General features: G+C 42.8%; 1 protein-coding gene across 1 annotated transcript in view; it reads right to left on the reverse strand.

Moving 5' to 3' along the window:
- Positions 1-22330, reverse strand: part of LOC121700216 — a 1725899-nt gene extending 1703569 nt beyond the window's left edge. The window contains 3 exon segments of the mRNA XM_042083025.1: positions 16073-16246; positions 19936-21738; positions 22247-22330. Of these exon segments, the coding sequence (XP_041938959.1) occupies positions 16073-16246; positions 19936-21326 (1565 nt within the window). The 5' untranslated portion in view covers positions 21327-21738; positions 22247-22330.
- Between the last annotated feature and the right edge of the window lie 1539 nt (positions 22331-23869).

Here is a 23869-nt window from a genome sequence, read left to right on the forward strand (position 1 = left end):
GGTAAAACCCAGGTAAGACCGTCTGTCTGAAACAGATCTTTCTAGTTAGAATACTGGTGGTCCAGAACAGCGGTGGGTTGTTTGCCACCAACCAGATGGAAGCTCAGGCTGGAATGACGGCTAAATGAGCAGAAACATATAACACTGAGAATAAAGGACAATTGGTATTTTTAATATGGGGAAACTCACTCAACTCAACATAAAAAACCATTGGGATATTTAAACTCCATATAAAAGTGAAGACACATCTGGAGACTTTATTACCACTATCAGTAGATGACACCACAAATCACAGTATTGGTACACAGGGGCACCGCTGGGGGGGGGGGGGGGGGGGGGGGTGGGTTTCTAAGGGTTCAGCACTGATAGGGAGGGGCTCCCCAGAGAGCCCCCCCCCTCCCCCCCAATAATACTATATATTATCAGGGGGCCCAGAATGATTGTCTGTCATTGGGCCCAAATTATCTAGCAGCGCCCCCTGCTGGTACAAATCTGTAGAACATACAGTACATACTGAGCAATGAAGGAAGGACAGCACCAGAGCGCCCCCTGGTGAAACAGTGAAGGAAGGACGGCACTAGAGCGCCCCCTGGTGAGAGCCGTCTGGTGACAGGTGTAACGACAGGCACGTGCAGTGACCTCATCTCTCTCTCTCTCTCTCTCTCTCTCTCTCTCTCTCTCTCTCTCTCTCTCTCTCTATAATTGGGAAATGCTCCTTGTTTCAAGAAAAGTTTCGGTATTTAGCACTTGGAGTCCCTTTTCTCGTTTTGAATCGCCTTTGACTAGTCAGAGTGGCTGCCTACAGGCATGCTGAAACATGTCAAAAAACAACCCTTAACGTTTGTTTTCAAAACTGTGCAACTCACCGAGTGGTTAGTGGTGTTCGTTGATGTTCCAAAACAAGTAGCGTAGCGAAATACAGTTTCTGTCGTGTTTTATTTGGCATTTTGTAAAATCCCATTGATTTCTGTTGGAAGACTCATTGCACGTTGATATTACTGCGCCACCGTCTATGCTTCAGCCTCAAATATTGAGCGGAACTTTATACGCGGTTGTGAGGTGTCTGAAAAAATAGTTCCACAATAGCAAATAAGACGGCTGAAAATCATACATTGTGCCAATATATTTTATTTTAATAATCAACGAACACCACTAACCACTCGGTGAGTTGCACAGTTTTGAAAACAAACGTTAAGGGTTGTTTTAGGACATGTTTGAGCATGCCTGTAGGCAGAAAAGTCGAGACAGGGCCAATCGTCAAAATGTCGGTGTCCACCACTCTAGTTCATCCAAAACAAACCAGAAAAGGGACTCAAAGTGCTAAATACCGGATTTTTCCTTTAAAGCCTTTTGTACACCTTATGTATACTGCTTATTTGTGGTGTGGGTATAAGACAAGCAGCCTACAGAAGCTTGAACTTGCCTATAATGACTCTGAGGCTGTTGATGCAGACACCCAGATGGTTCAGTGCCAGTTCTTTGTTTGCTTTCTCTAGTGTGTCATCATGTGAGGCAGTCCTGAGAAATTTAATGTACAAATGTATGTGTCGCCTGGATAGCTCAGGTAATGGTATTATTGAAGCTCTAGTTAATCCTGCTAGGAGCTCCCTGAGGTACTCCTCTAAGCTAAGGAAACATTGGAAAAATGTCTGTCTAAATGTGGGTCCCCCCCCTGTTTGGTCTTGTCATCTCTTGTTTTTTTAATCTATTTATTCTGTCTTAACACCAGAGGTGGGACCAAGTCACTGTTTGGCAAGTCACAAGTAAGTCCCAAGTCTTCGCAGTCAAGTCCAAGTCAAGTCCCAAGTAAATACAGAGAAGGGCAAGTCGAGTCCAAGTCCAAGTCACATCAAAGCCAAGTCGAGTCCAAGTCCAAGTCCCAATCTTTTTCAAGTCCTGAACAAGTCATCAGGTACTCTTCACTTAATAATGCCATTATTAGACTATCGATCATAATTTTAGCACTTCCATCTAATCCACAGTATTTTTTGTTTATAAATACAGATTAAAATATGTTCAATGTTTCTGTCTTGTAATCTTTTACGACATATGCATGCGCATACCTGTGTAATCTGTAAACGGATAGCTACATAACACTCAGCACAGCTGCAAATATATATATTGTTTTTCCAAATTGCGGAGCCCACTGTAAGGATGAGTAATAATTTGACTGATGGCAGTTCACTGCGCTAGGCCACAGATTTGCCTGCAAACAATTTATTAGGCTGTCTGGCAGTGGCGACTCATAAGGGAAGCCAAGGTCAACACTTTTATATTATTTAAAAGATAATAATGACAGTAATTTTGTTTTAAAGTATTCATTTCTTAAGAAATACTACACATTTGATGCTGTTTATCTCATTTGTAAATGGTGCACTGTCACTTTAAGCCCATTGTGTCACACGTTCTCATAATGATCCTTTTTTTACCAGCTCCGTTCAAATATAGCCTATGGCTAGTCCACAAACTCAAACATTGTTTGTGCCACATGTATAGCACAATATTAACAACGATAAGCATGATATTAAGTTGGCACAAACAGCTTTCATTCCCTTGGAAAGAGAAGCATGTATGACATGATGCTTGCTTGACATTTTCTGTTTGCAATTAAAAGTGAATTATGAGCCTGGTAGCCAGTAGCCACCTAGCTACAGTAGCTGAGTAAAATGTATTTCAATCGGCATATCATGTGCTTCATGTAAATAAATTATTGAATACTTCAAGACTATTAAGTTCCATTACACAAGGCAAAGACAACTCTTCATAATATTCTTGTCCACTTTCCAAATCACAGTGAGTGCAGCTATGTCATAGTGACCTGGATCTCATAGTTTATAACAGTACAGTAGGCTAGTGAGAACCGGATAATTCACAATCTCCTCTAATCTCGTATTTGTTGCCTTCACGATTTCCTTTTATATGTTTCTTATATTTAAAAGAAGATATCAATCATCATCAACAATGACAAGCCAGCTGGAACCTACTCATTTTCTCTCCCTCTCGTGCGTGCTTGGATGCGTTCTCAATTAAATGCAGTAGGCTAGCATAAGTTCAAGTTGGATCTTAATGGAGAGGACTCGAAAAGTATCAACTTTATGTAACATGCTGTTGGTGCTTTTTGACATTAAACATTCTCTAACAAGAGTGCAAATCAGTTTGCAGTAAAGCTACTAGTGATTGGCTAAATGTTGGTCCTTCCTCTGTCTCTTGGTGCCCTACAGACAGTGCGTAACGCGTGTGGGGGTAGCGGCAGTACTGCCGCTTGTCTCCGCTATTTTTTTTATTTTTTTTTTTTAGTCGCGGGAAAGCGTCTGTGGGGTGACTGGTCCACGATCAGGAAATTTTAGTTTTTGATTCGAGACATGTCAAGTCATCACAAGTCAAAGAGGCAAAGTCCGAGTCAAGTCTCAAGTGAATAGTATTCAAGTCCAAGTCGAGTCGCAAGTCATGCCGAATTTTATCAAGTCAAGTCTGAAGTCATTAAAATCATGACTCGAGTCTGACTCGAGTCCAAGTCATGTGACTCGAGTCCACATGTCTGCTTAACACTATACTATACAAAATACTTTACTATGCTATGGACCCGGCCTTGGAGTCTGAAATAAAGAATTAAACTGAATTGAATTGTCTCACTCATAAAGTAAAGTAATTGAATCATTCTTTGAGCATATGCTTAGCAGTATTCCTGAAGAAGGTCTATGATCGAAAGCTAAAATTAAAAAGATAATTTTGGACAGATCTGAGTGTGTTGATTTTTAGATAGATAGATAGATAGATACTTTATTGATCCCCAAGGGGAAATTCAAGAACACATTTTCATCTCGTGCTTAGCATATGCATAGTAAAATGACTTTTGAATAAAAAGAAACTTTTTATTCAAAAGTACCATTCCCATCTTGATTATTCTACAGTCCAAATACTGATTGTCCCAACTTTTCCATCGAGTCAGGGCATTCACTCTGAGTCTAAATGCTCATTATCCCAACTCTTCCAACAGGTCAAGGCATTCCCTCTGAAGGATACAGTCTAAATGCTCATTATCCCAACTCTTCCATCAGGTCAGGGCATTCCCTCTGAAGGATACAGTCCAAATGCTCATTATCCCAACTCTTCCATCAGGTCAGGGCATTCCCTCGGAAGGATACTGAGAAGCGCCCCCTGTGCTGAAGCCCCACAACAATCCAGCATCCGCCTCATCTTCTCCTGCTCTGTGTTTGCCACCCTGATGTTTGCGTAATCTTCTTCTCTGACGTGACCTTGTGAGAACATCTCATCGGCTATCGGCATCACATTCTTCACCTTCTGAACCAGATTTGTCCGGTGCCTTCTGAGGAATTCAGGAGCTGATGAGTTGTCACTGCTCTGATTGGGATTGTCCAAGAAACATTCTATTTTCTTGACCCTTGCTTGCCAAATTCTTTGTTGGTCTGCACAGCTGAGAAGCTCCGAGCTGAAATCAGAAGCCTGTGTTATAGACACCTCAAAGAAGCTCCTCTGTGGGGCATCATTGTGGTGTTCCTCCCTTTAACACACACACACACACACACACACACACACACACACACACAGTTTGAACACAAAAAGAAGCATGAGACATTTCTCCCTCTAAACACTGGTCAGGTCAGCTAAGGCTAGATTCACCAGACACTCCCTCTATTTAATTCCAGACATTCTCTCTCTCTCTGACACACACATACACACACAAAGCACACACACACACACACACACACACACACACACACACACACACTCACTCAGACAAAGGAAAGTAATGGCAAAGAAGTTAGGAGTGGTGGATCTATATCTAAGCTCTCGGCTCTTCTGGGGGAATTGTGGAGTTGCAGCCAGTCTTCAAAGCATAGGACTTATTCATCTGCAGATGTCTCGCAGGCCGGGGCTTGGGGAGTCTGTGTCCTCTGAAATCCTCAGATTTTTTCCTGTTCCTCCACTAACTTCTTAAGATTGCTGTCTTCAGGCAAAAGGTATGTACGGAAAGTGAGGGGTAATATGTTGCTCCGATAGATCTGAACATCTGCATGGATCCTCCCAGTGATGAAAGAAATCAAGCTGTAAAAGGGCCCAAAGATAGAAAAGGAGGGCTTGACCAGCCTGGCATGGAAGCGACTCAGCTCACACTTCTCTATCAACACTCCACTGTCCTGCTTATGCAGAACCTCCACAGCATCCTTCAGAGAAGACTGGCTACCTCCCAAACAGAGGAAATGTGGCAGGTGGATCTCCTCCAGCTCTCCTGAGATGAGCTTGATGTCCATTGAAGGTCCAGCTGGTCTGTACTGCATGTGGGGCAGCTCATCAGCCAAGAGATGCCAGTCTATGAAGCGGTACTGCAAGGTGACTGGACCAGCACATGTCCAGCGCAGACCAGACTCTGGGCACTCATAGCTCCCTGCAGGAGAGCTCAGGCTGTAGGTGGAGACGCTCTTCTCTGTGGAGACTTCAGGCTTCACCAGGACCCAGTGGCTGGAGTCTGGGACTTCAGAACAGGATTCACAGCTCCTCTGTGGGGCATCATTGTGGTGTTCCTCCCTTTAACACACACACACACACACACACACACACACACACACATAGTTTGAACACAAAAAGAAGCATGAGCCATTTCTCCCTCTAAACACTGGTCAGGTCAGCTAAGGCTAGATTCACCAGACACTCCCTCTATTTAATTCCAGACATTCTCTCTCTCTGACACACACACTCACTCAGACAAAGGAAAGTAATGGCTATGTTATGCATCGCTGAATTGAATTGTGGTTGTCTAGCTTCTCTTTGCTTACAGTGCTTGTTGGTTGAGAAAACTTCAATTATTTTTGCAGGCACCAGCCAATAAAATGTATGCTTTTATGCAAATGTTCCAGTGCATAAAGTAGCCAATCAAGAGAGTATACTGGGTGCACTTGCAGCCAATGAAGAGAGTTTACTGGGTGCACTTGCAGCCTGGTATCCAACAGCCAATCAAGAGAGTGTACTGGGTGAATTTGTAGCCTGGTATTCAACAGCCAATCAAGAGAGTGTACTGGGTGCACTTGTAGCCAATCAAGAGAGTGTACTGGGTGCATTTGCAGCCTGGTATCCAACAGCCAATCAAGAGAGTGTACTGGGTGCATTTGCAGCCAATCAAGAGAGTGTACTGGGTGCATTTGCAGCCAATCAAGAGAGTGTACTGGGTGCATTTGCAGCTGGTATCCAACAGTTAACACCGGGACACCGTTGAGCACTGCAGTCGATAACCACCCGGAGTTCATTTACGTACTGGGACACAAACTGGAGAACCCAAGCATGGAACCACCCTGAGTTCATTTACGTACTGGGACACAAACTGGAGAACCCAAGCATGGAGAGAGGTGGCAGAGACAGTTGGTGAATCTGATTTGTATTCATCTGGTGGTGAATCTGATTTGTATTCATCTGGTGGTGGAGGGTATTTCCCATGCACTTCCTTTTAGAATACAGAATAACTTATGACTACCGTAGAGTGAATTGAATTATGCTGAATTGTGTCTTTTATATTTAAAAGGAATCTTTGAGTGTGGTGAGTTTTCATCCTTCTTGTCTTCAAAGCACAACATAATCTTGCACCCTCTTATCATTCAAGCCTCCTGACCCCTTACCAACCAACCCGCACCTTACGCTCCACTGATGCCCACCCCAACCAACCCGCACCTTACGCTCCACTGATGCCCACCTCCTATCCACCCCCACTGCACATCTCCGTTCCATGGGTGACGGGGCCTTTAGCGTGGCTGGCCCCAAACTCTGGAACTCCCTCCCACTTGCACTACGTCAAAGCACTTCACTGTCCACCTTTAAATACTAAAAACTCACCTTTTCACTCTTGCTTTTCCTTCCTATTCATAACCAGGCCTCCTCCATCCCACTCACTCCTCTATTACTATTTTATTTTATTTTATTTTATTCTACTTTTGTTGGCAATATCTGTCTCCTGCTGAATGTATAGTGTGTTTTAAGTGTACCGTCTACTTGTACTGTCCCTGTATATGTTGCTTTTATGTCTATGTTCTCTTGTATACTGTCTCTGTCTGATATTTTTATGCTACTCTTATGTCTATATCCTTTTGTCTTATTGTACAGTGTCCTTGGGTGACTTGAAAGGCGCTTTAAATAAAATGTATTATTATTATTATTATTTTCCTGAAGTGAGTCATTGAACCGTGGTCTAGCAATAACCTATAGGCCTATGAATCTCCTCAGAACTTAAAGGGGTGATAGAATTTAAAACTAAGTTTACCTTGGCATCGTTTATTCATATTTTAGGGGCTTTCTGCCTTATTTGGATAGGAAGTTTGTTCGTCTTGCAAGGCCAGGGTTGCCTACTTCTAGCAAGGCAAGCAAATGGTTATTCTCCAGTGTAACTTACTCCACAGAATATATAATAATGCCAAACGTAAAGACATTTCCACATATATAGCTGTGACAACTTCAGAATGTTGTTATTTTCTCTTCTCCATGAAGCCACTGCACCACCAAGGTGCCACCTACTGGCAGGGCATGTGTACTACAGCCTTTGTCATTTTTGAGTTTTCGTGTGGACAAGGTAATTTCTGAAAACTGTCATGTGGACGCAAAACACTTTTGAAAACGGAAAGAAAACGTTTTCAAAACCTTTCATTCTCGAGGAGACGGGGCTTTATATAACACACTTGTTGCTATGCAGCACTGCCTATGGCAAAGACACCCCCAAACATTAGGCACGAGCTATTACAACACTTACATCTGAACACACACAAACACAAACACACACACACAAGCAAACATGCTACGACATTAGGCTTCTGCCTTCTGAGAACCTCATGCTCAGTGTGTTCTGTCGTCATGGTTACTGTTAAGTTGTCATAATAAAGACATCCCACAAAATGTCCACTTGACTTTAAAAATGACATAAACTTAATGAAAAGTCATAAACACTCATAAAGGCTCCTTAATGTTCATGACAAATTTGGGCAGCCGTGGCCCACTGGTTAGCACTCTGGACTTGTAACCGGAGGGTTGCCGGTTCGAGCCCCGACCAGTGGGGCCGCGGCTGAAGTGCCCTTGAGCAAGGCACCTAACCCCTCACTGCTCCCCGAGCGCCGCCGTTGAAGCAGGCAGCTCACTGCGCCGGGATTAGTGTGTGCTTCACCTCACTGTGTGCTGTTTGTGTTTCACTAATTCACCGATTGGGTTAAATGCAGGGATCAAAAAAGTATATAGACCCTTTCAACAATAGGGCTTATTCGCAAACACCGCCGCGGCCATATTGTTGATATGACATTCCAGTTCTATAGGCTATTCTATGTGACAATCGCCTGTAGCGTGTAGATTTGAGTTGAGCAGAGCACAGTAACGGCTTCATCTCGTGAATATAAGTAGATAAACTTATGGACCCATATCTAATAGACTCAATAGCATTAAGTAAAGATCCCAATATTTATTTATAGCCTAACTGTCCCTCGGCACACATCGCCGCTGAAGGGGAAGGCTTTCAAGTCGCCTGAGTCAAGGTCGGTGAACTTATATTTGTTCCACCAACGACATAACATTGCCATGATAGCAGAGAATAAAGTTGCATCTCATTGGACTGCAATTGTATCTTGCGTTTGCCTGTTGCTCACAACCTGCACCCAAGGACTTTGCTAAAGTAGTTTAAAGTGGGTTAGCCAGTGATCGTTCTTGTCTGATAACTTCTAGGCTACAGGGGGATCTATGATAGCCTTTTCTGCCTCCAGAACATTGTAACATATTTCTCTACATTTCCAAAATCCAAGTGAACAAAACACTATACAAATCAGAATTATCTACGGATAAGATATCTATCTTTCTCCGCTGAGTTTGTTCCCATTATCTGCCACTTGCCGTGCATAGCCGACGAGCTGACAGGGGCGCACCATCAATAAAAAATATTAACCTTGGCTACTGTAAAACTTTGGCTAACATTGCCTACCTAGCAATGCTAAATGCAATACGTCCAAAGGTAATGTACGGTAGGCGACTACATCAGGCTACTGCTGATGTCTCCGCATATTGCATAGGGGCAGCTGTCTGCTGTCTGTACTGTCTAAAACGTATTTAACTTAATATAGTATTAATAGCCTAATACAAATATAATAATGGCAATGGATGTGAGGAGTTGGCTGTAAGTTTAGCCTGTTTATCCATCTAGCCACAAGTCTCTCCTGCGCTGACTCAACTCCTCAGTCATTTTCTTCTCGTTTTCTGACCATACTGTTCAACATTGAGCATTGAAAATAAGGGAGATTTTCCAGTTTACTCACCCAAAATACAGGGAAATTTCAACATTCGTCTTTCTGTTGCAATCCCTCTGGTGAGGGCAGGAATTCGTACTACAAAACTACTAACCCACACTGTTCTGATCACCTTAAGGTCACCTTCAATCCAGGCAAGCAAAACGATGCTTTAAAAACATCTTTTCGCTGGAAGGGCAGGGGGTAGCAAAAGGACGGACCAGCCGGACAAGTTCGATGGGGCTATATATATATATATATCATATGTAACGAGAGTAATAAAATATGGGGCTATATCATATGTAACGAGAGTAATAAAATATGGGATATTTTACGGGAAAATAACAGGAAGACAGCTGGAAAAAAAAGTTGACAGGTATGTTTCTGACAGTGGGTGACACTAGGGCTCTGTTGTTAGAACGGCTAGCCTATTGCACAACATGGGCCTACCATCACGTAACATTTTGTACAAATAAATAAATAGCCTACAGCGATAATACCGGCGCTGTCGCACTTGTCAATTGACAGCTGCATTAAATAGACCCACCTATGCATTTTCTATATCAACAAAATGGCCGCTGCGAACGTTATTACCTGATTATTATGTAGATCGAATATGCCTAATAAAAACAAAAACAATGCTTGAACGTTCTATTTGGGCCCCAATCTACTTCCTCTGCATTAAGATAACATATGGAATGTTAAAAAGGAAGGCTTGTGGGGCCAACTATGATGCTGATAATGGAACTCTCTTGAAAGGGTCCATACTACTATACAGATGTCATTGTTATGTCATGGTTATGATTGCATCATGTCAGTCTTATGCACACACCTTCAAATAAACTGTTACCAAAAAGTCTAACACAACATTGGCATGTGTGTATGTCAGTGGCTCCCTGTGATGAATGATGATGAAATGCCGTGTGTGTGTGTGTGTGTGTGTGTGTGTGTGTGTGTGTGTTTGTGTGCGTGCGTGCGGTGTGTATGTGTGTGTAAGAGAGAGTGTGTGCACCCCTCTCCACCAGACTCACGTGTGAGTGTCCAGAGAGAGCAGCTGTGTTCCTGGGTCCTGCTAGACTTTGTCTCTGAGGTGCAGTTCTGCAGCATCTGAGTGGGAGCTGCTAGCAGAGGCTGCTGCTGCTGCTGGACTCTCCTTTAGGAAGGTACCATCATCCACTCTAGAGGACAAATGATTACTAATGTGTTAACACTCACATTAGTTTTTGCACACTATAAAATGAACACGCACACACTCACTCGCATGCACGCACACACACACACACACACACACACACACACACACACACACAGTCTCTTCCTCTACACATCATCATTCGTTCAGTCACATTCTCTCTCACACACACACACACAAACAAACACAAACAGCCTCATCCACCAACAGTTCTTCATCATCATTCACTCATCACAGGGAACCATTGACATCAACTTTACAGCTTAGGTGTCCGCATAATCAAAACACGCCTTCCATAACTACATTGTCCAAAAAAAATAAAATAGTCTAATAATAATTTCACCATGTCATAGCTCTTTTATTGTAGAGCTAGTTGCACTTTTACCCATATTCCCCCCCCCCTCTCTCTGATTACATTTACGAATCCAATTTCAAGATGGCGGCTTCTCTCTCTCTCTCTGGCTACATTGGCAAATCAAATTCCAAGATGGCGATGCGGACGCATCGTGAAGCCCTGTCTCTCTCCAGTCTTTGTGAATAAACGTATGAAACCCACACTGAGGACAGTCAAAGTGTGGCCAGAGGGATATAAGAAAGATATTAATCCAGGCACTCCAACTATGGTGACAGCGAGGAAGGGATAAGGATATATCTAAAAAGCCTTTGTTGTAACTGGCTGCTTCATTAAAACGCCAACATGTCTGGACCTAGTGCAGAGGTCTTCATCAGGGATTAGTGGTCAGAGGGAGCCTCCTCCGTTCTGGACTGGACCAACTCCAACATCAACAGTGTCGCCACCAGGGTTCTAAATGAAATGAGCCAACTGGGTTAAAATCCATTGTGGTGGGTGTTAATAAAAAAATTACAGTTTGGCCGGTGACGCATGAGGCATTACGTGCATGATACATAAGGCTATGTTCTCGGTCGTATATCCCCCTTGCAGTACTTCCTACATTTCCCATGACCACTGTGCTGTAATGCTACGTGATGACGTTTCATACGCCCATTGGCTGCGCGCAGTTTGCAGTTAAACCAGCGCGAGAGACTGAAACGAAGCGTCTACCAGAAAACACAAGGAATTAGAAGAACGAACAGAGCCAGAGCAGGGAGCATAGACTGAAAGAGGAGGGAGTTAGCCAGTAAAGTAAAATAAAATATACATAACACATGTACACAGCACAAATACACGTTACGAAATATTAACGCAATTAACACATTGTGTTTACCTATTTCCTTTGTGGGAGGCTGATGTCATGTAGCGCAGGCCGCAAAACCTGAAGCAGCTAGATCGTTTATTTTATTGTCTATTGAGTTAGCTGAAGATGGAGAGGATAGTGAGGAGCTTGTATAGGTGAAAATTATCGGTTTTAAAAAGTTGCCTGATCACCACCACCACATGCATCACGCACTGTGCGTAGAGACAGAGGGACCAACATTTAGCCAATAAATAGTAGGCCTAGCTGTACTGCAAACTGTTTTTTACTCTTGTTAGAGAAAGTATACAATGTCAACATGCACCAACATCATGTTACATAAAGATGGTACTTTTCGGGTCCTCATAAAGATCCAACTTTAACGTAGGCCCTATGCTACTCCATTTAATTGAGAACACATCCAAGCACGCAGGAGAGGGAGAGAAAATGAGTAGCAGCTTTCAGCTGGCTTGTCATTGTTGATGATAATAAAAATGAGATATCAATTAAGTTAAGATTAAACTAAATGCGGCGGTGGTTGGGACAGACAGGGGTCATAGATAGATAGATAGATAGATAGATAGATAGATCCCAAACATGAAATGAAGTGCTTGCACTTTCTGTGTATATTTTGTGGTATGTATTCCTGCCAAAAATGTTAATAAAATTATCAAATGCATTCAGTGACACTCATCTGGTTAGCACTTCAGACTTGGAACCGGAGGGTTGCCGGTTCGAAGCCCGGCCAGTAGGCACGGCTGAAGTGCCCTTGAGGAAGGCACCTAACCCCTGCTCCTGATCTCCAGAGATTTTAATCATGTCTCTCGGTCCTCTAACTTGCCCACACAGGGAACGGTCTTGGCTCCGTTTCTTTTTACTGTTTACACCGCGGACTTCAAATACAACTCCCCACAGTGTTACCTGCAGAAGTTCTCTGATGACTCCGTGATCGTGGGCCTCATCAGGGAGGATGATGAGAATGAGTACAGAGATCTCATACAGGACTTTACGGACTGGTGCCTGAGGAACCATCTCCAACTCAATGCGGCCAAGACCAAAGAACTGTTGGTGGATTTCCGTAGGAAGGGACATCCCCTATCAGCACCAGTGAGCATTCAGGGAAATGAGATTGAGAGGGTGGCATCAAGTACCTGGGTGTTCACCTGAACAATAAGCTGGACTGGTCTAACAACACGGCTGCACTCTACAAAAAGGGCATGAGTAGGCTGTATGTGCTAAGGCGACTCAGATCTTTTAGGGTTCAGGGGGGAGCTTTTGAGAACATTTTACAATTCAGTGGTGGCATCGGCCATTTTTTATGCGGTAGTATGTTGTGGGAGTGGCATCTCAGCTGCCGACAGGAGGAAGTTGAATAAACTCATTAAGAGGGCTAGTGCTGTTCTGGGATGCAAGCTGGACCCAATAGAGATAGTGGGAGAGAGCAGGATGGTAGCGAAACTGACATCTATGCTGGGTCACGAGCATCACCCAATGCATGTCACTCTGACAACACTGAGCAGCTGTTTCAGTGACAGGCTGCTACACCCTGTGTGTATAAAGGAGAGACGTCGCCGGTCCTTCCTACCCACTGCAGTTAGATTGTACGATAAACACCACCCCAATAGAGCACAAGGCACTTTAGAACTACTGGAGAGGTTTTACTGACTCCTTTTTTTTTTACAGTTTTATACATTACACAAGGACAATGTAACTATTCTTAAGACTTAACTGTGGGTTCCCATTTGAAAAGGTTACCCTTGTTGTTGTATTTATTTTTATTTTATGTATTTAGCATTAGTGCGTACTGATACGGATGATAAGACGGATGATAAGACTGTTACTGCGATAAATGGCTGTACATAGTGGTTGTGCTTTCCCCACATGAGCTCAAACAGGTATGGTGCTGGGAAGCATCCCCAAGGAATGTGTATGTGTGTATGTGTATTTGTGTATTTGTGTATGTGTATGTGTGTATGTGTATGTGTGTATGTGTATTTGCTGCATGTCCTACTGAAGATGTATGGGGGGGGGGGGGGGGGGGTTGTCTGTAAGCCTCTTTTCCTTCATTGTCTTGGACGCTGTAACAATGCAAATTTCTCCCTTGGGAGACAATTAAAGGATTATCTTTTCTTATCTTATCTTATCTTATCTTATCTTATTTTACATGTAATCTGGAAAGGCACACACACACACACACACACACACACACACAGGTAATCACTGAAAGATACGGATGGTTATGGTTATGGTTACGCTTTTGTCCAAAGCGACGTACAAATACAAAACAATATAATACTTAAATTTAACAGGTAACAAATTAAGATGTTGGTCAGACTATAATAAGCAGTATAGCAATAATAAACAACAATATCAATTTAATCAATAGTCTAATGAAAATAAAACAATACTATACAAACCATAACGCATAAGAAGCGCTTGATGAACTGCATGTTGAACATATATGCCTTTAGACCCCTCTTAAACGACCCAAAACTATCACAGGAATGGAGAGCACTGGGCAACTCATTCCACCAACATGGAACCACGGAGGGAAAAAGTCTTGAATCTGAACTAGCGTTTAAGACTGGTCGACACAACAGACGCTCATCAGAAGACCGCAGTGGGCGGTTGGGGATGTACATCTTGATCATTGAATTAAAATAACAAGCCGCAGATCCAGTCAGTGTCCTACAGGCCAAAGTGAGAGATTTAAATTTAATTCTGGCTACTATAGGGAGCCAATGGAGAGTAACTAGGAGAGGAGTTACATGTGTCCTCTTTGGCTGATTGAAGACCAATTCTAGCATTCTGAATCAGCTGTAATGATCTTACTACACAAGCAGGTAAGCCAGCTAATAGTGAATTACAATAGTCCAGCTTGGAGATGACCATGGCCTGAACAATAAGTTGTGTGGAATCTTGTGTCAGATAAGGTCTGATCTTCCTAATGTTGTAAAGGATAAACCGACATGATTTTGCAATTGAAGCAACATGCTCAGAGAAGTTAAAGGGATGAAGTAAAATCATTTAAAGGGATATTCCACCATTTGGGGAATTACACTCATTTTCCACCTCCCCTTGAGTTAAACAATTCATTTTTACCTTTCTCCAGTTCATCAAGCCATTCTCAGAGTCTGACAGTAACCCTTTTAGCTCCAGCTCATTGAATCAGATTAGACCGTTAGCATCTCTCCTATGAGCTAACGGTCTAATCTGATTCAATGAGCTGGAGCTAAAACTGTTACGTGCCGATCTAGTTGGGGTCAGTGAAGTTGAGATACACTCCACATTCCATCCATACAATAAAAAAGTGCCACACATAAACACACACACACTCACACACACACATACAAAGACACAAACAAACACACACATACTCTGCATCTCATCATCATTTATTCCTCACAGCTACTGCTAGACACAAACAAACCCCATTTCAAGGTGCTCTCTCCAACACACACACACACAAACAAACAAACAAAGACACAAACACCCATGCAAACACACACGCACTCACACACAAACACTGCTTTTCATCATCATTCACTTACCACAGGCAGCCACTGACAAACAAACATACATACCAAGCTACAGCGTGTCCAAAACTCGGCTGCCAGGATCCTCACACACACAAAGCGATGGCAACACATTACCCCCACACTCAAGCAGCTTCACTGGCTCCCTGTGAAGTCACGCATCACCTACAAAATATTACTCCTTACCTACAAATCCCTCAATGCTCTTGCACCCCAGTACCTCTCCGATCTCATCCAGCATCACTCCCAGCCAAGGTCCCTGAGGTCCTCTAGCAAGGACCAGCTTGTCATCCCTCGTTCCAGGCTACGGACTTTTGGTGACAGAGCCTTCTGTGTTGCTGCCCCCACCCTTTGGAACAGTCTACCTCTCCATATCCGCCAAGCCCCCACACTGGCTACGTTCAAAAAGCACCTAAAATCACATTTGTTCACTGAGGCCTATGGTCCTTAACCACCCTGCCCCCCAACCCCACTTCTACCCCCTCCTCTCTTCTCCCCTCTATTCCCCTGCCCTATCTCCTTTTGTAAAGCCACCTTGGGTTACTTGAAAGACGCTATATAAAACCAAGTTATTATTATTATTATTATTATTATTATTATTATACACCCTACCTCAACAAACAAAGAGTGTCACACACACACACACACAGTTCCTTTCCTCCATACTGCATTTCATCATTGATCACTAATCACAGGGAACCACTGAAATCCACTTTTTATAGACACCATACTTGAACAGTCAAAATGTGTCACAACAACAACAACAACAACACCACAAACACACACCCTACCTCAACCATCAAAGATCTGACACACACACCTACACCTGACTCATCACTGGATACCCCCCCCCCCCCCTCCACAGATCTGTTGTTGCATGTTCAGACTCACTCTAGTTTCTCCAGTTTGCAGTGGGGATTCTTGAGGAGCTCTGAGAGATGCTGAACTCCATCATGAAGCTCATAATTGGTACTCAGGTTCAGCTCCTTCAAACTGCAGGAGTTTGATCTGGCAGCTGACGCCATCACAGCACAGCTCTTCTCTGTGAGGGAACAATACTGCAGCCTGGAGAAACACAACACATGATGACATATCTGATTATTACACTCACATACTGTACCTATCTAACACACACACACACACACACACACACACACACACACACACACACAACCACACACACACACTGCATCTCATCATAACTTATTCATCACAGGGAGTTACTGCTAGACAAACACCCATTAAAATGTGCTCTTTCTAACACACATACACACACAGCTTTTTCATTATCATTCACTTACATCAGGCAGCCACTGACAAAGAAACATACACACACCCTACGTCAACAATCAAAGAGTGACACACACACACAGCTTTTTCATTATCATTCACTTACATCAGGCAGCCACTGACAAAGAAACATACACACACCCTACGTCAACAATCAAAGAGTGTCACACGGACACACACACACACACACACTCTACCCCCCCCAGTCACCACTCGAGTGGGGCGGGAGCTGCACTGACCACAACAGGAACCGGAAAACCCTTACATATGTCTGGTACATGTGGAGAAATTGACAGTAAAACTTCGACTTTACCTCACTCAGTAACTCTCACACACACACACACACATAAAGGGGTTTGACAGACACACAGACAGACATATTACATGCACACACACACACTGTATCTCTCGCACATATGCTGTAGTTTGCTCATCCCTACGAAGACACCTCCCAAACACACAGATTAGGGTCCAAAGGGGTAAGAAATGTAGCAATGATAAATACATAATAAACAAATATGATCACAATGAGTGAGATGCTACCTCATATGTTATGCTACATATGTTTAATAGGCAGGCCATATAGATATGGAGAGTGGGTAATACATTCAACATACTGTAGATATTAGGGGTGCACGAATCAGAAAATGGCACGATTGAATTCAATTCAATATTGATTTCGATCAAAAATTATTTGCCAACTAAATTCAACATACTGTAGATATTACAACTTTAAGGAGGATGTTAACTAAATGTAATCAAAAACTATTAAACTGTATCCACAGCAATAAGCCACATATCACAAGATCACAGAAACAAATCCAACCTTGTTTAAAGGAGAATTCCGGTGTGATATTGACCTAAAGTGTATTGAAACATGATACCGAGTGTGAATGTATGTCTCATAGCCCATCTCGACTTGTCCCCTGCACTCCAAAATCTGGCGCTAGTTAGCCGATGCTACCAACAACTTTTTCAGTAGTGGTGCTTCGGCATCGGGCTAGCCATGCAAATAAATCACTGTTTTACACCCATTTACGAGGCTCAATGTATCTCCACACTTCATTGGTAGACTTCCTAGGGCCCTGACATTTAAAACGAGACATTGAGAACTTTGAAAAAGCACTGGTAGTTTACTTACAAGACGATTTATACAGACAGTATCTTCACGAAGTTTAACGTTTGCAGCCATCTTGAATTTAGTCACGATAAGTCGAGCAAGGAGTAAGAATGAACAGGTATGATAAGGGATCAGATTCCAAAAATAATTCAGTGGAAATGCATGGATTCCAGTTTCTTCCAGTAGCAGCAACTGGAATCCATGCATTTCCACTGAATTATTTTTGGAATCTGATCCCTTATCATGTTCATTCTTACTCGTTGCTCGACTTATCGTGACTAAATTCAAGATGGCTGCAAACCCTAAACTTCGTGAAGATACTGTCTGTATAAATCGTCTTGTAAGTAAACTACCAGTGCTTTTTCAAAGTTCTCAATGTCTCGTTTTAAATGTCAGGGCCCTCGGAAGTCTACCAATGAAGTGTGGAGATACATTGAGCCTCGTAAATGGGTGTAAAACAGTGATTTATTTGCATGGCTAGCCCGATGCCGAAGCACCACTATTGAAAAAGATGTTGGTAGCATCGGCTAACTAGCGCCAGATTTTGGAGTGCAGGGGACAAGCCGAGATGGGCTATGAGACATACGTTCACACTCGGTATCATGTTTCGATACACTTTAGGTCAATATCACACCGGAATTCTCCTTTAACTCTCTGTTGTAAGGTGCAGGACTATGGTCTCATACAATGTGCCTTTTAATGGCAGGAACAAATACTCTGGGGGGGGGTCAGACATATAGGTGGGTGGGTGCTCTACATGTTCACTAAGAAAAGGGCCACAGAATTGCAGGGTTTCCTGTAACGGTTTTCTGTTAGTGATGCTACTGATGAGTCTTTGGAGAGTGGAGATTAGACTGTAGCTTCACAGAGAACAAAACGACTGTATACAATCTGCTTTCTCACTTCACTGTTTCATGGGTTTGAGAACCTACTAGATTTTCACACTTGGCATTATCTTTACTGTTGCAAATCTCAACATCAAACATCGCAAAACAAAACTGAATCCAAACTAAAAATCTAAGCTCATTACTAGAGTGGCATTTGGGATGACCGGATATTCATTGTGGTGGCCCTGATCATAGGGTGTCCTGCACACACAATGTCCTAGATTACAGGTTTACAGTGCTGATGTGACCACTGGAACCAGCCTCTGAAGAACAAATGAACTTCCTTTCTGACCTTCATAATGAATTACAAATTGCACTCAATATGGCAGTAATATTGCACACCATACACTAAATATAGCAGTAATATTGCACACCATACACTAAATATAGCAGTAATATTGCACACCATACACTAAATATAGCAGTAATATTGCACACCATACACTAAATATAGCAGTAATATTGCACACCATACACTAAATATAGCAGTAATATTGCACACCATACACTAAATATAGCAGTAATATTGCACACCATACACTAAATATAGCAGTAATATTGCCCAACACACACTCAATATAGCAGTAATATTGCCCAACACACACTCAATATAGCAGTAATATTGCCCAACACACACTCAATATGGCAGTAATATTGCCCAACACACACTCAATATGGCAGTAATATTGCCCAACACACACTCAATATGGCAGTAATATTGCACACCATACACTCAATATGGCAGTAATATTGCCCAACACACACTCAATATGGCAGTAATATTGCCCAACACACACTCAATATGGCAGTAATATTGCCCAACACACACTCAATATGGCAGTAATATTGCACACCATACACTCAATATGGCAGTAATATTGCCCAACACACACTCAATATGGCAGTAATATTGCCCAACACACACTCAATATGGCAGTAATATTGCCCAACACACACTCAATATGGCAGTAATATTGCACACCATACACTAAATATGGCAGTAATATTGCACACCATACACTAAATATGGCAGTAATATTGCACACCATACACTAAATATGGCAGTCATATTGCACACCATACACTAAATATGGCAGTAATATTGCACACCATACACTAAATATGGCAGTAATATTGCACACCATACACTAAATATGGCAGTAATATTGCACACCATACACTAAATATGGCAGTAATATTGCACACCATACACTAAATATGGCAGTAATATTGCACACCATACACTAAATATGGCAGTAATATTGCACACCATACACTAAATATGGCAGTAATATTGCACACCATACACTAAATATGGCAGTAATATTGCACACCATACACTAAATATGGCAGTAATATTGCACACCATACACTAAATATGGCAGTAATATTGCACAACACACACTCAATATGGCAGTACTATTGCACAACATATTAACTCTTTCTGTTTTACTCACTTGGCTGATGTGGATGCTGTGACCACTGGAACCAGCCTCTGAAGAACTTCATCTGGACTGAGGAGTTCAGTCTGATCAGTCTCTGGTGTCTTTATGTACTTCTGCAGGTCAAGCTCATTCAGCTGCTCTTCTGACATCTTAAACTCAAATCTACTAGTCGTCCACTCTCCTGGTATGAGCGTGTCTACAAACAGAGCTCCTGAGCTCCTGTCAATCACCTCCACTACAGCATGACGATTCAGCTCATTCAGACAGTAGAACAGGTTGATCTTTCTGTCTGAATTATGTTGATCTCTGATCTTCTGTTTGACATACTGGACTGTTTGCTCTGAGCTCTGTGGTTGACGTATTGTCTGTGGCAGTAGGTGCATTAAGAGATTCTGATTGGACTCCAGTGAAAGGCCCAAAAGGAAGCGGAGGAAAAGGTCCAGGTGTCCATTCTCACTCTGTAAGGCCAGGTCCACTGCAGTCTTGTGTAGGTCCTGCAGTGTTGCAGCTCTGAATAGGGCAGAGAGCTGAGAGGTTTGCTGTTGGTCAGACATGCTTCTCTCTATGCTTCTGAAGCAGATGAACACATATAAAGCTGCAAGAAACTCCTGGATGCTCAGATGCACAAAGCTGAACACCTTCCCCTGGTACAGCAAAGACTCCTCTCTGAAGACCTGAGTACACACTCCTGAGTACACTGATGCTTCTGTGACATCAATGCCACATTCTCTCAGGTCTTCCTCATAGAAGATCGGATTTCCTTCCTCCAGCTGTTGGAACGCCAGTTTCCCCAGTTTGAAAATCATCTCTTCATCTTTCTCTTTTCTTTCTGTGTATTTTTCTTTTCTGATATTAGTCTGAATGATCTGGAAGTGAGTGTACATTTGAGTGAGAGTTCTTGGCATTTCTACTTTTTCTGATTCAAATGATGTTCTCTCTACCACAGTGGCTGAAATCCAGCAGAAGACTGGAATGTGGCACATGATGTAGAGAGTCCTGGATGACTTCAGGTGTGTGATGGTTCTGTTGGCGAGGTTCTCATCACCGATTCTCTTCCTAAAGTACTCCTCTTTCTGTGGGTCATTGAATCCCCTTATTTCTGTCACCTGGTCCACAAACTCACAAGGGATCTGACTGGCTGCTGCTGGTCGAGTGGTGATCCAGAAGACAGCAGAGGGAAGCAGATTCCTTTTGATGAGGTTTGTAAGCAGCACGTCCACTGAGACTGGCTCTGTCGCATCACAACATTTCAGCTTGGAACGGAAATCTAGAGGAAGTCGACACTCATCCAGACCATCAAAGATGAACATGATTCTGTGCTTTGAACTGAAGATTTTTGAATCTTTTATCTCTGGGAAAAAGTGCTGAAGAAGCTCCACCAGACTGAGTTTCTTCTCCTTCATCAGGTTCAGCTCTCGGAAAGGAAGAGGAAATATGAAGTGGACATCCTGATTGGTTTCTCCTTCAGTCCAGTCCAGGATGAACTTCTGCACAGAGACTGTTTTCCCAATGCCAGCCACTCCCTTTATCAGCACTGTTCTGATGGGTATGTGTTGTCCATATAAGGGTTTAAAGATGTTACTGCATTCGATTGGTCTGCCTCGTGCTGCTTCTCTCCAGGATGCTCTCTCTATCTGTCTGACCTCATGTTCATTATTGACCCCTCCTCCTCCCTCTGTGATGTAGAGATCTGTGTAGATCTCATGGAGGAGTCTGGATTCTCCCAGATTAGGTATTCCCTCAACCAGATGCTGAAACTTGCTCTTCAATGTGGATCGGAATTTCTCATGGACCTCTGCCTCCTCTGGTGTCCATCTGGATCAATGACAGAATCACAAATACATCTCTGTTGTTAACAACATATCACCACAATACTCCTACAATAGTCCTGCAAGATTCAGAATGTATATGAATTCATGTATGTTATATAAGTGTTAACTATTAAAAAGGATTAAAGTAATGTAATGTTAAAAGGACTACAGCTCGTAGTGTAATGTAACTTTCTCAATAGGAACATAATGTGAACATGCAGGGAGTTTGTATGCTATAACACACACTGACAGACATGGAGAAATGGTTTGCAGGGGGTTGGCAGAGAGTAGAGTCTATTTGACTCATATGCTCATTATTAAGACATAGGGGTTCCTTTACATATAACACTTAAACAGAATAAATATCATTAAGTTACATGAAAAATCAAACCAGAGGAATATAAAGTTCCAGTTGGTTTCTGAAATAAACATAATTAAATCTGAGTAAGCAGAGGTGTTTTGTAGAGGGTTTTGGTGACTGCCTGACAGAATGTCCTGATCCATGACCTCACCTGTGTTCTACAGCAGAGTCCCTCTGACCTCTGACCCGTGTCTCGTCTGCCCTCTTGGACTTGTGTGTGTGTGTGTGTGAGAGAGAGAGAAAGAGAGAATGAGGGTACAGGTGACCGAGGGTGTTTCTAAAGCTAAATGATAGCCTACTAAAGTCATAAGTCATATTTTCGTAAAGTCATAAGTCATATTTTCGTGTTTCTGCAGCATTGTTTCATGCGTGACATCCCTAACTGTGTTATGTTATGTGTGTGTGCGCGTGTGAGAGAGAGAGAGAGGGAGAATGGGGGTACAGGTGACAGAGGGTGTTTCTAAGAGATTTTAAGACTCTACTAGAGAGGGAGTGTGTGGTGAGTGGTATTTCATTTCAGCACCACATCCACAGTAACATAAGAAACCAACACAAAGTGGGTTAATATCTCTCTCTATCCTGCTACAAGCTACATGTAGGCTATGGAGCATCCTGCAATGAGTTACGAGGGGAGCTACATGTAGGCTATGGAGCATCCTGCAGTGAGTTACGAGGGGAGCTACATGTAGGCTATGGAGCATCCTCCAATGAGTTACGAGGGGAGCTACATGTAGGCTATGGAGCATCCTGCAGCAACAGCACGCTCAGAAATTGGGGACTAAACAGGCAGCAACAAATGCTGCTTGTTTAACCACTCACTGTCTTGCTAACTCGCTAGTTTGCCAGCAAAGTTAAAAATGATTAGCCTGCGGACTTAAACGCAGTCAATGGAACTGCATTCGTTTTTGTGACTTACGTGCATTTTGCATTGTTGTTAAAATGTTAAAAGTTGAAATTGGTGAATAACTCTTTTGAAAGGTGGATAAACTCTAAGAAGAGGAGGATAAACTTTATTTCTGAAATTTCAGAGGTGGATAAACTGTGTTTACTTGCGTTTAGCCTCCACCACACCCCTGGCCATATCTTATAGGTATTCCATCAGTCTTATATCAGACAGCTAATGACACACACACACACACACAGAAATAAAAGTTGATAAGGTGTTCTGTATCTAACTAGTCCAAATGTAGAGCGTTGTGGAGGGCACTCTTAAAAGGTGCAGTCTGTTATTCCAATCCAATATACTTTTGTCAAATGTAGCTAATTGCTGCTTGTGATCCTCTAGCTGTCTGTTCTGTGTAGCTAATTGCTGCTTGTGATGCTCTAGCTGTCTGTTCTGTGTAGCTAATTGCTGCTTGTGATGCTCTAGTTGTCTGTTCTGTGTAGCTAATTGCTGCTTGTGATGCTCTAGTTGTCTGTTCTGTGTAGCTAATTGCTGCTTGTGATTCTCTAGCTGTCTGTTCTGTGTGTGTTCTTACTGTTTGTCTTCTGTAAGTTCTGACCTGCACATTCACTACTCAGGCCAATCAACATACACCCCCCTCCCCCACACACACACCAATACACCCCCGACACACACATACAGGTACACCCCCCCCCCCCCCCCCCACACACCAATACACCCCCGACACACACATACAGGTACACCCCCCCCCCCCCCCCATTATTACTCCCCAGTCCCCAGTCCCCCAGAATTTCATGACTTATAATTCCTTTTACGAGTACATGACAATAAACTACTTGAACCTGAACTCAACACGCTTCTTCAGAAACA

Source organism: Alosa sapidissima, chromosome 24, assembly GCF_018492685.1.
Source record: "Alosa sapidissima isolate fAloSap1 chromosome 24, fAloSap1.pri, whole genome shotgun sequence".
Lineage (NCBI taxonomy): Eukaryota > Metazoa > Chordata > Actinopteri > Clupeiformes > Clupeidae > Alosa > Alosa sapidissima.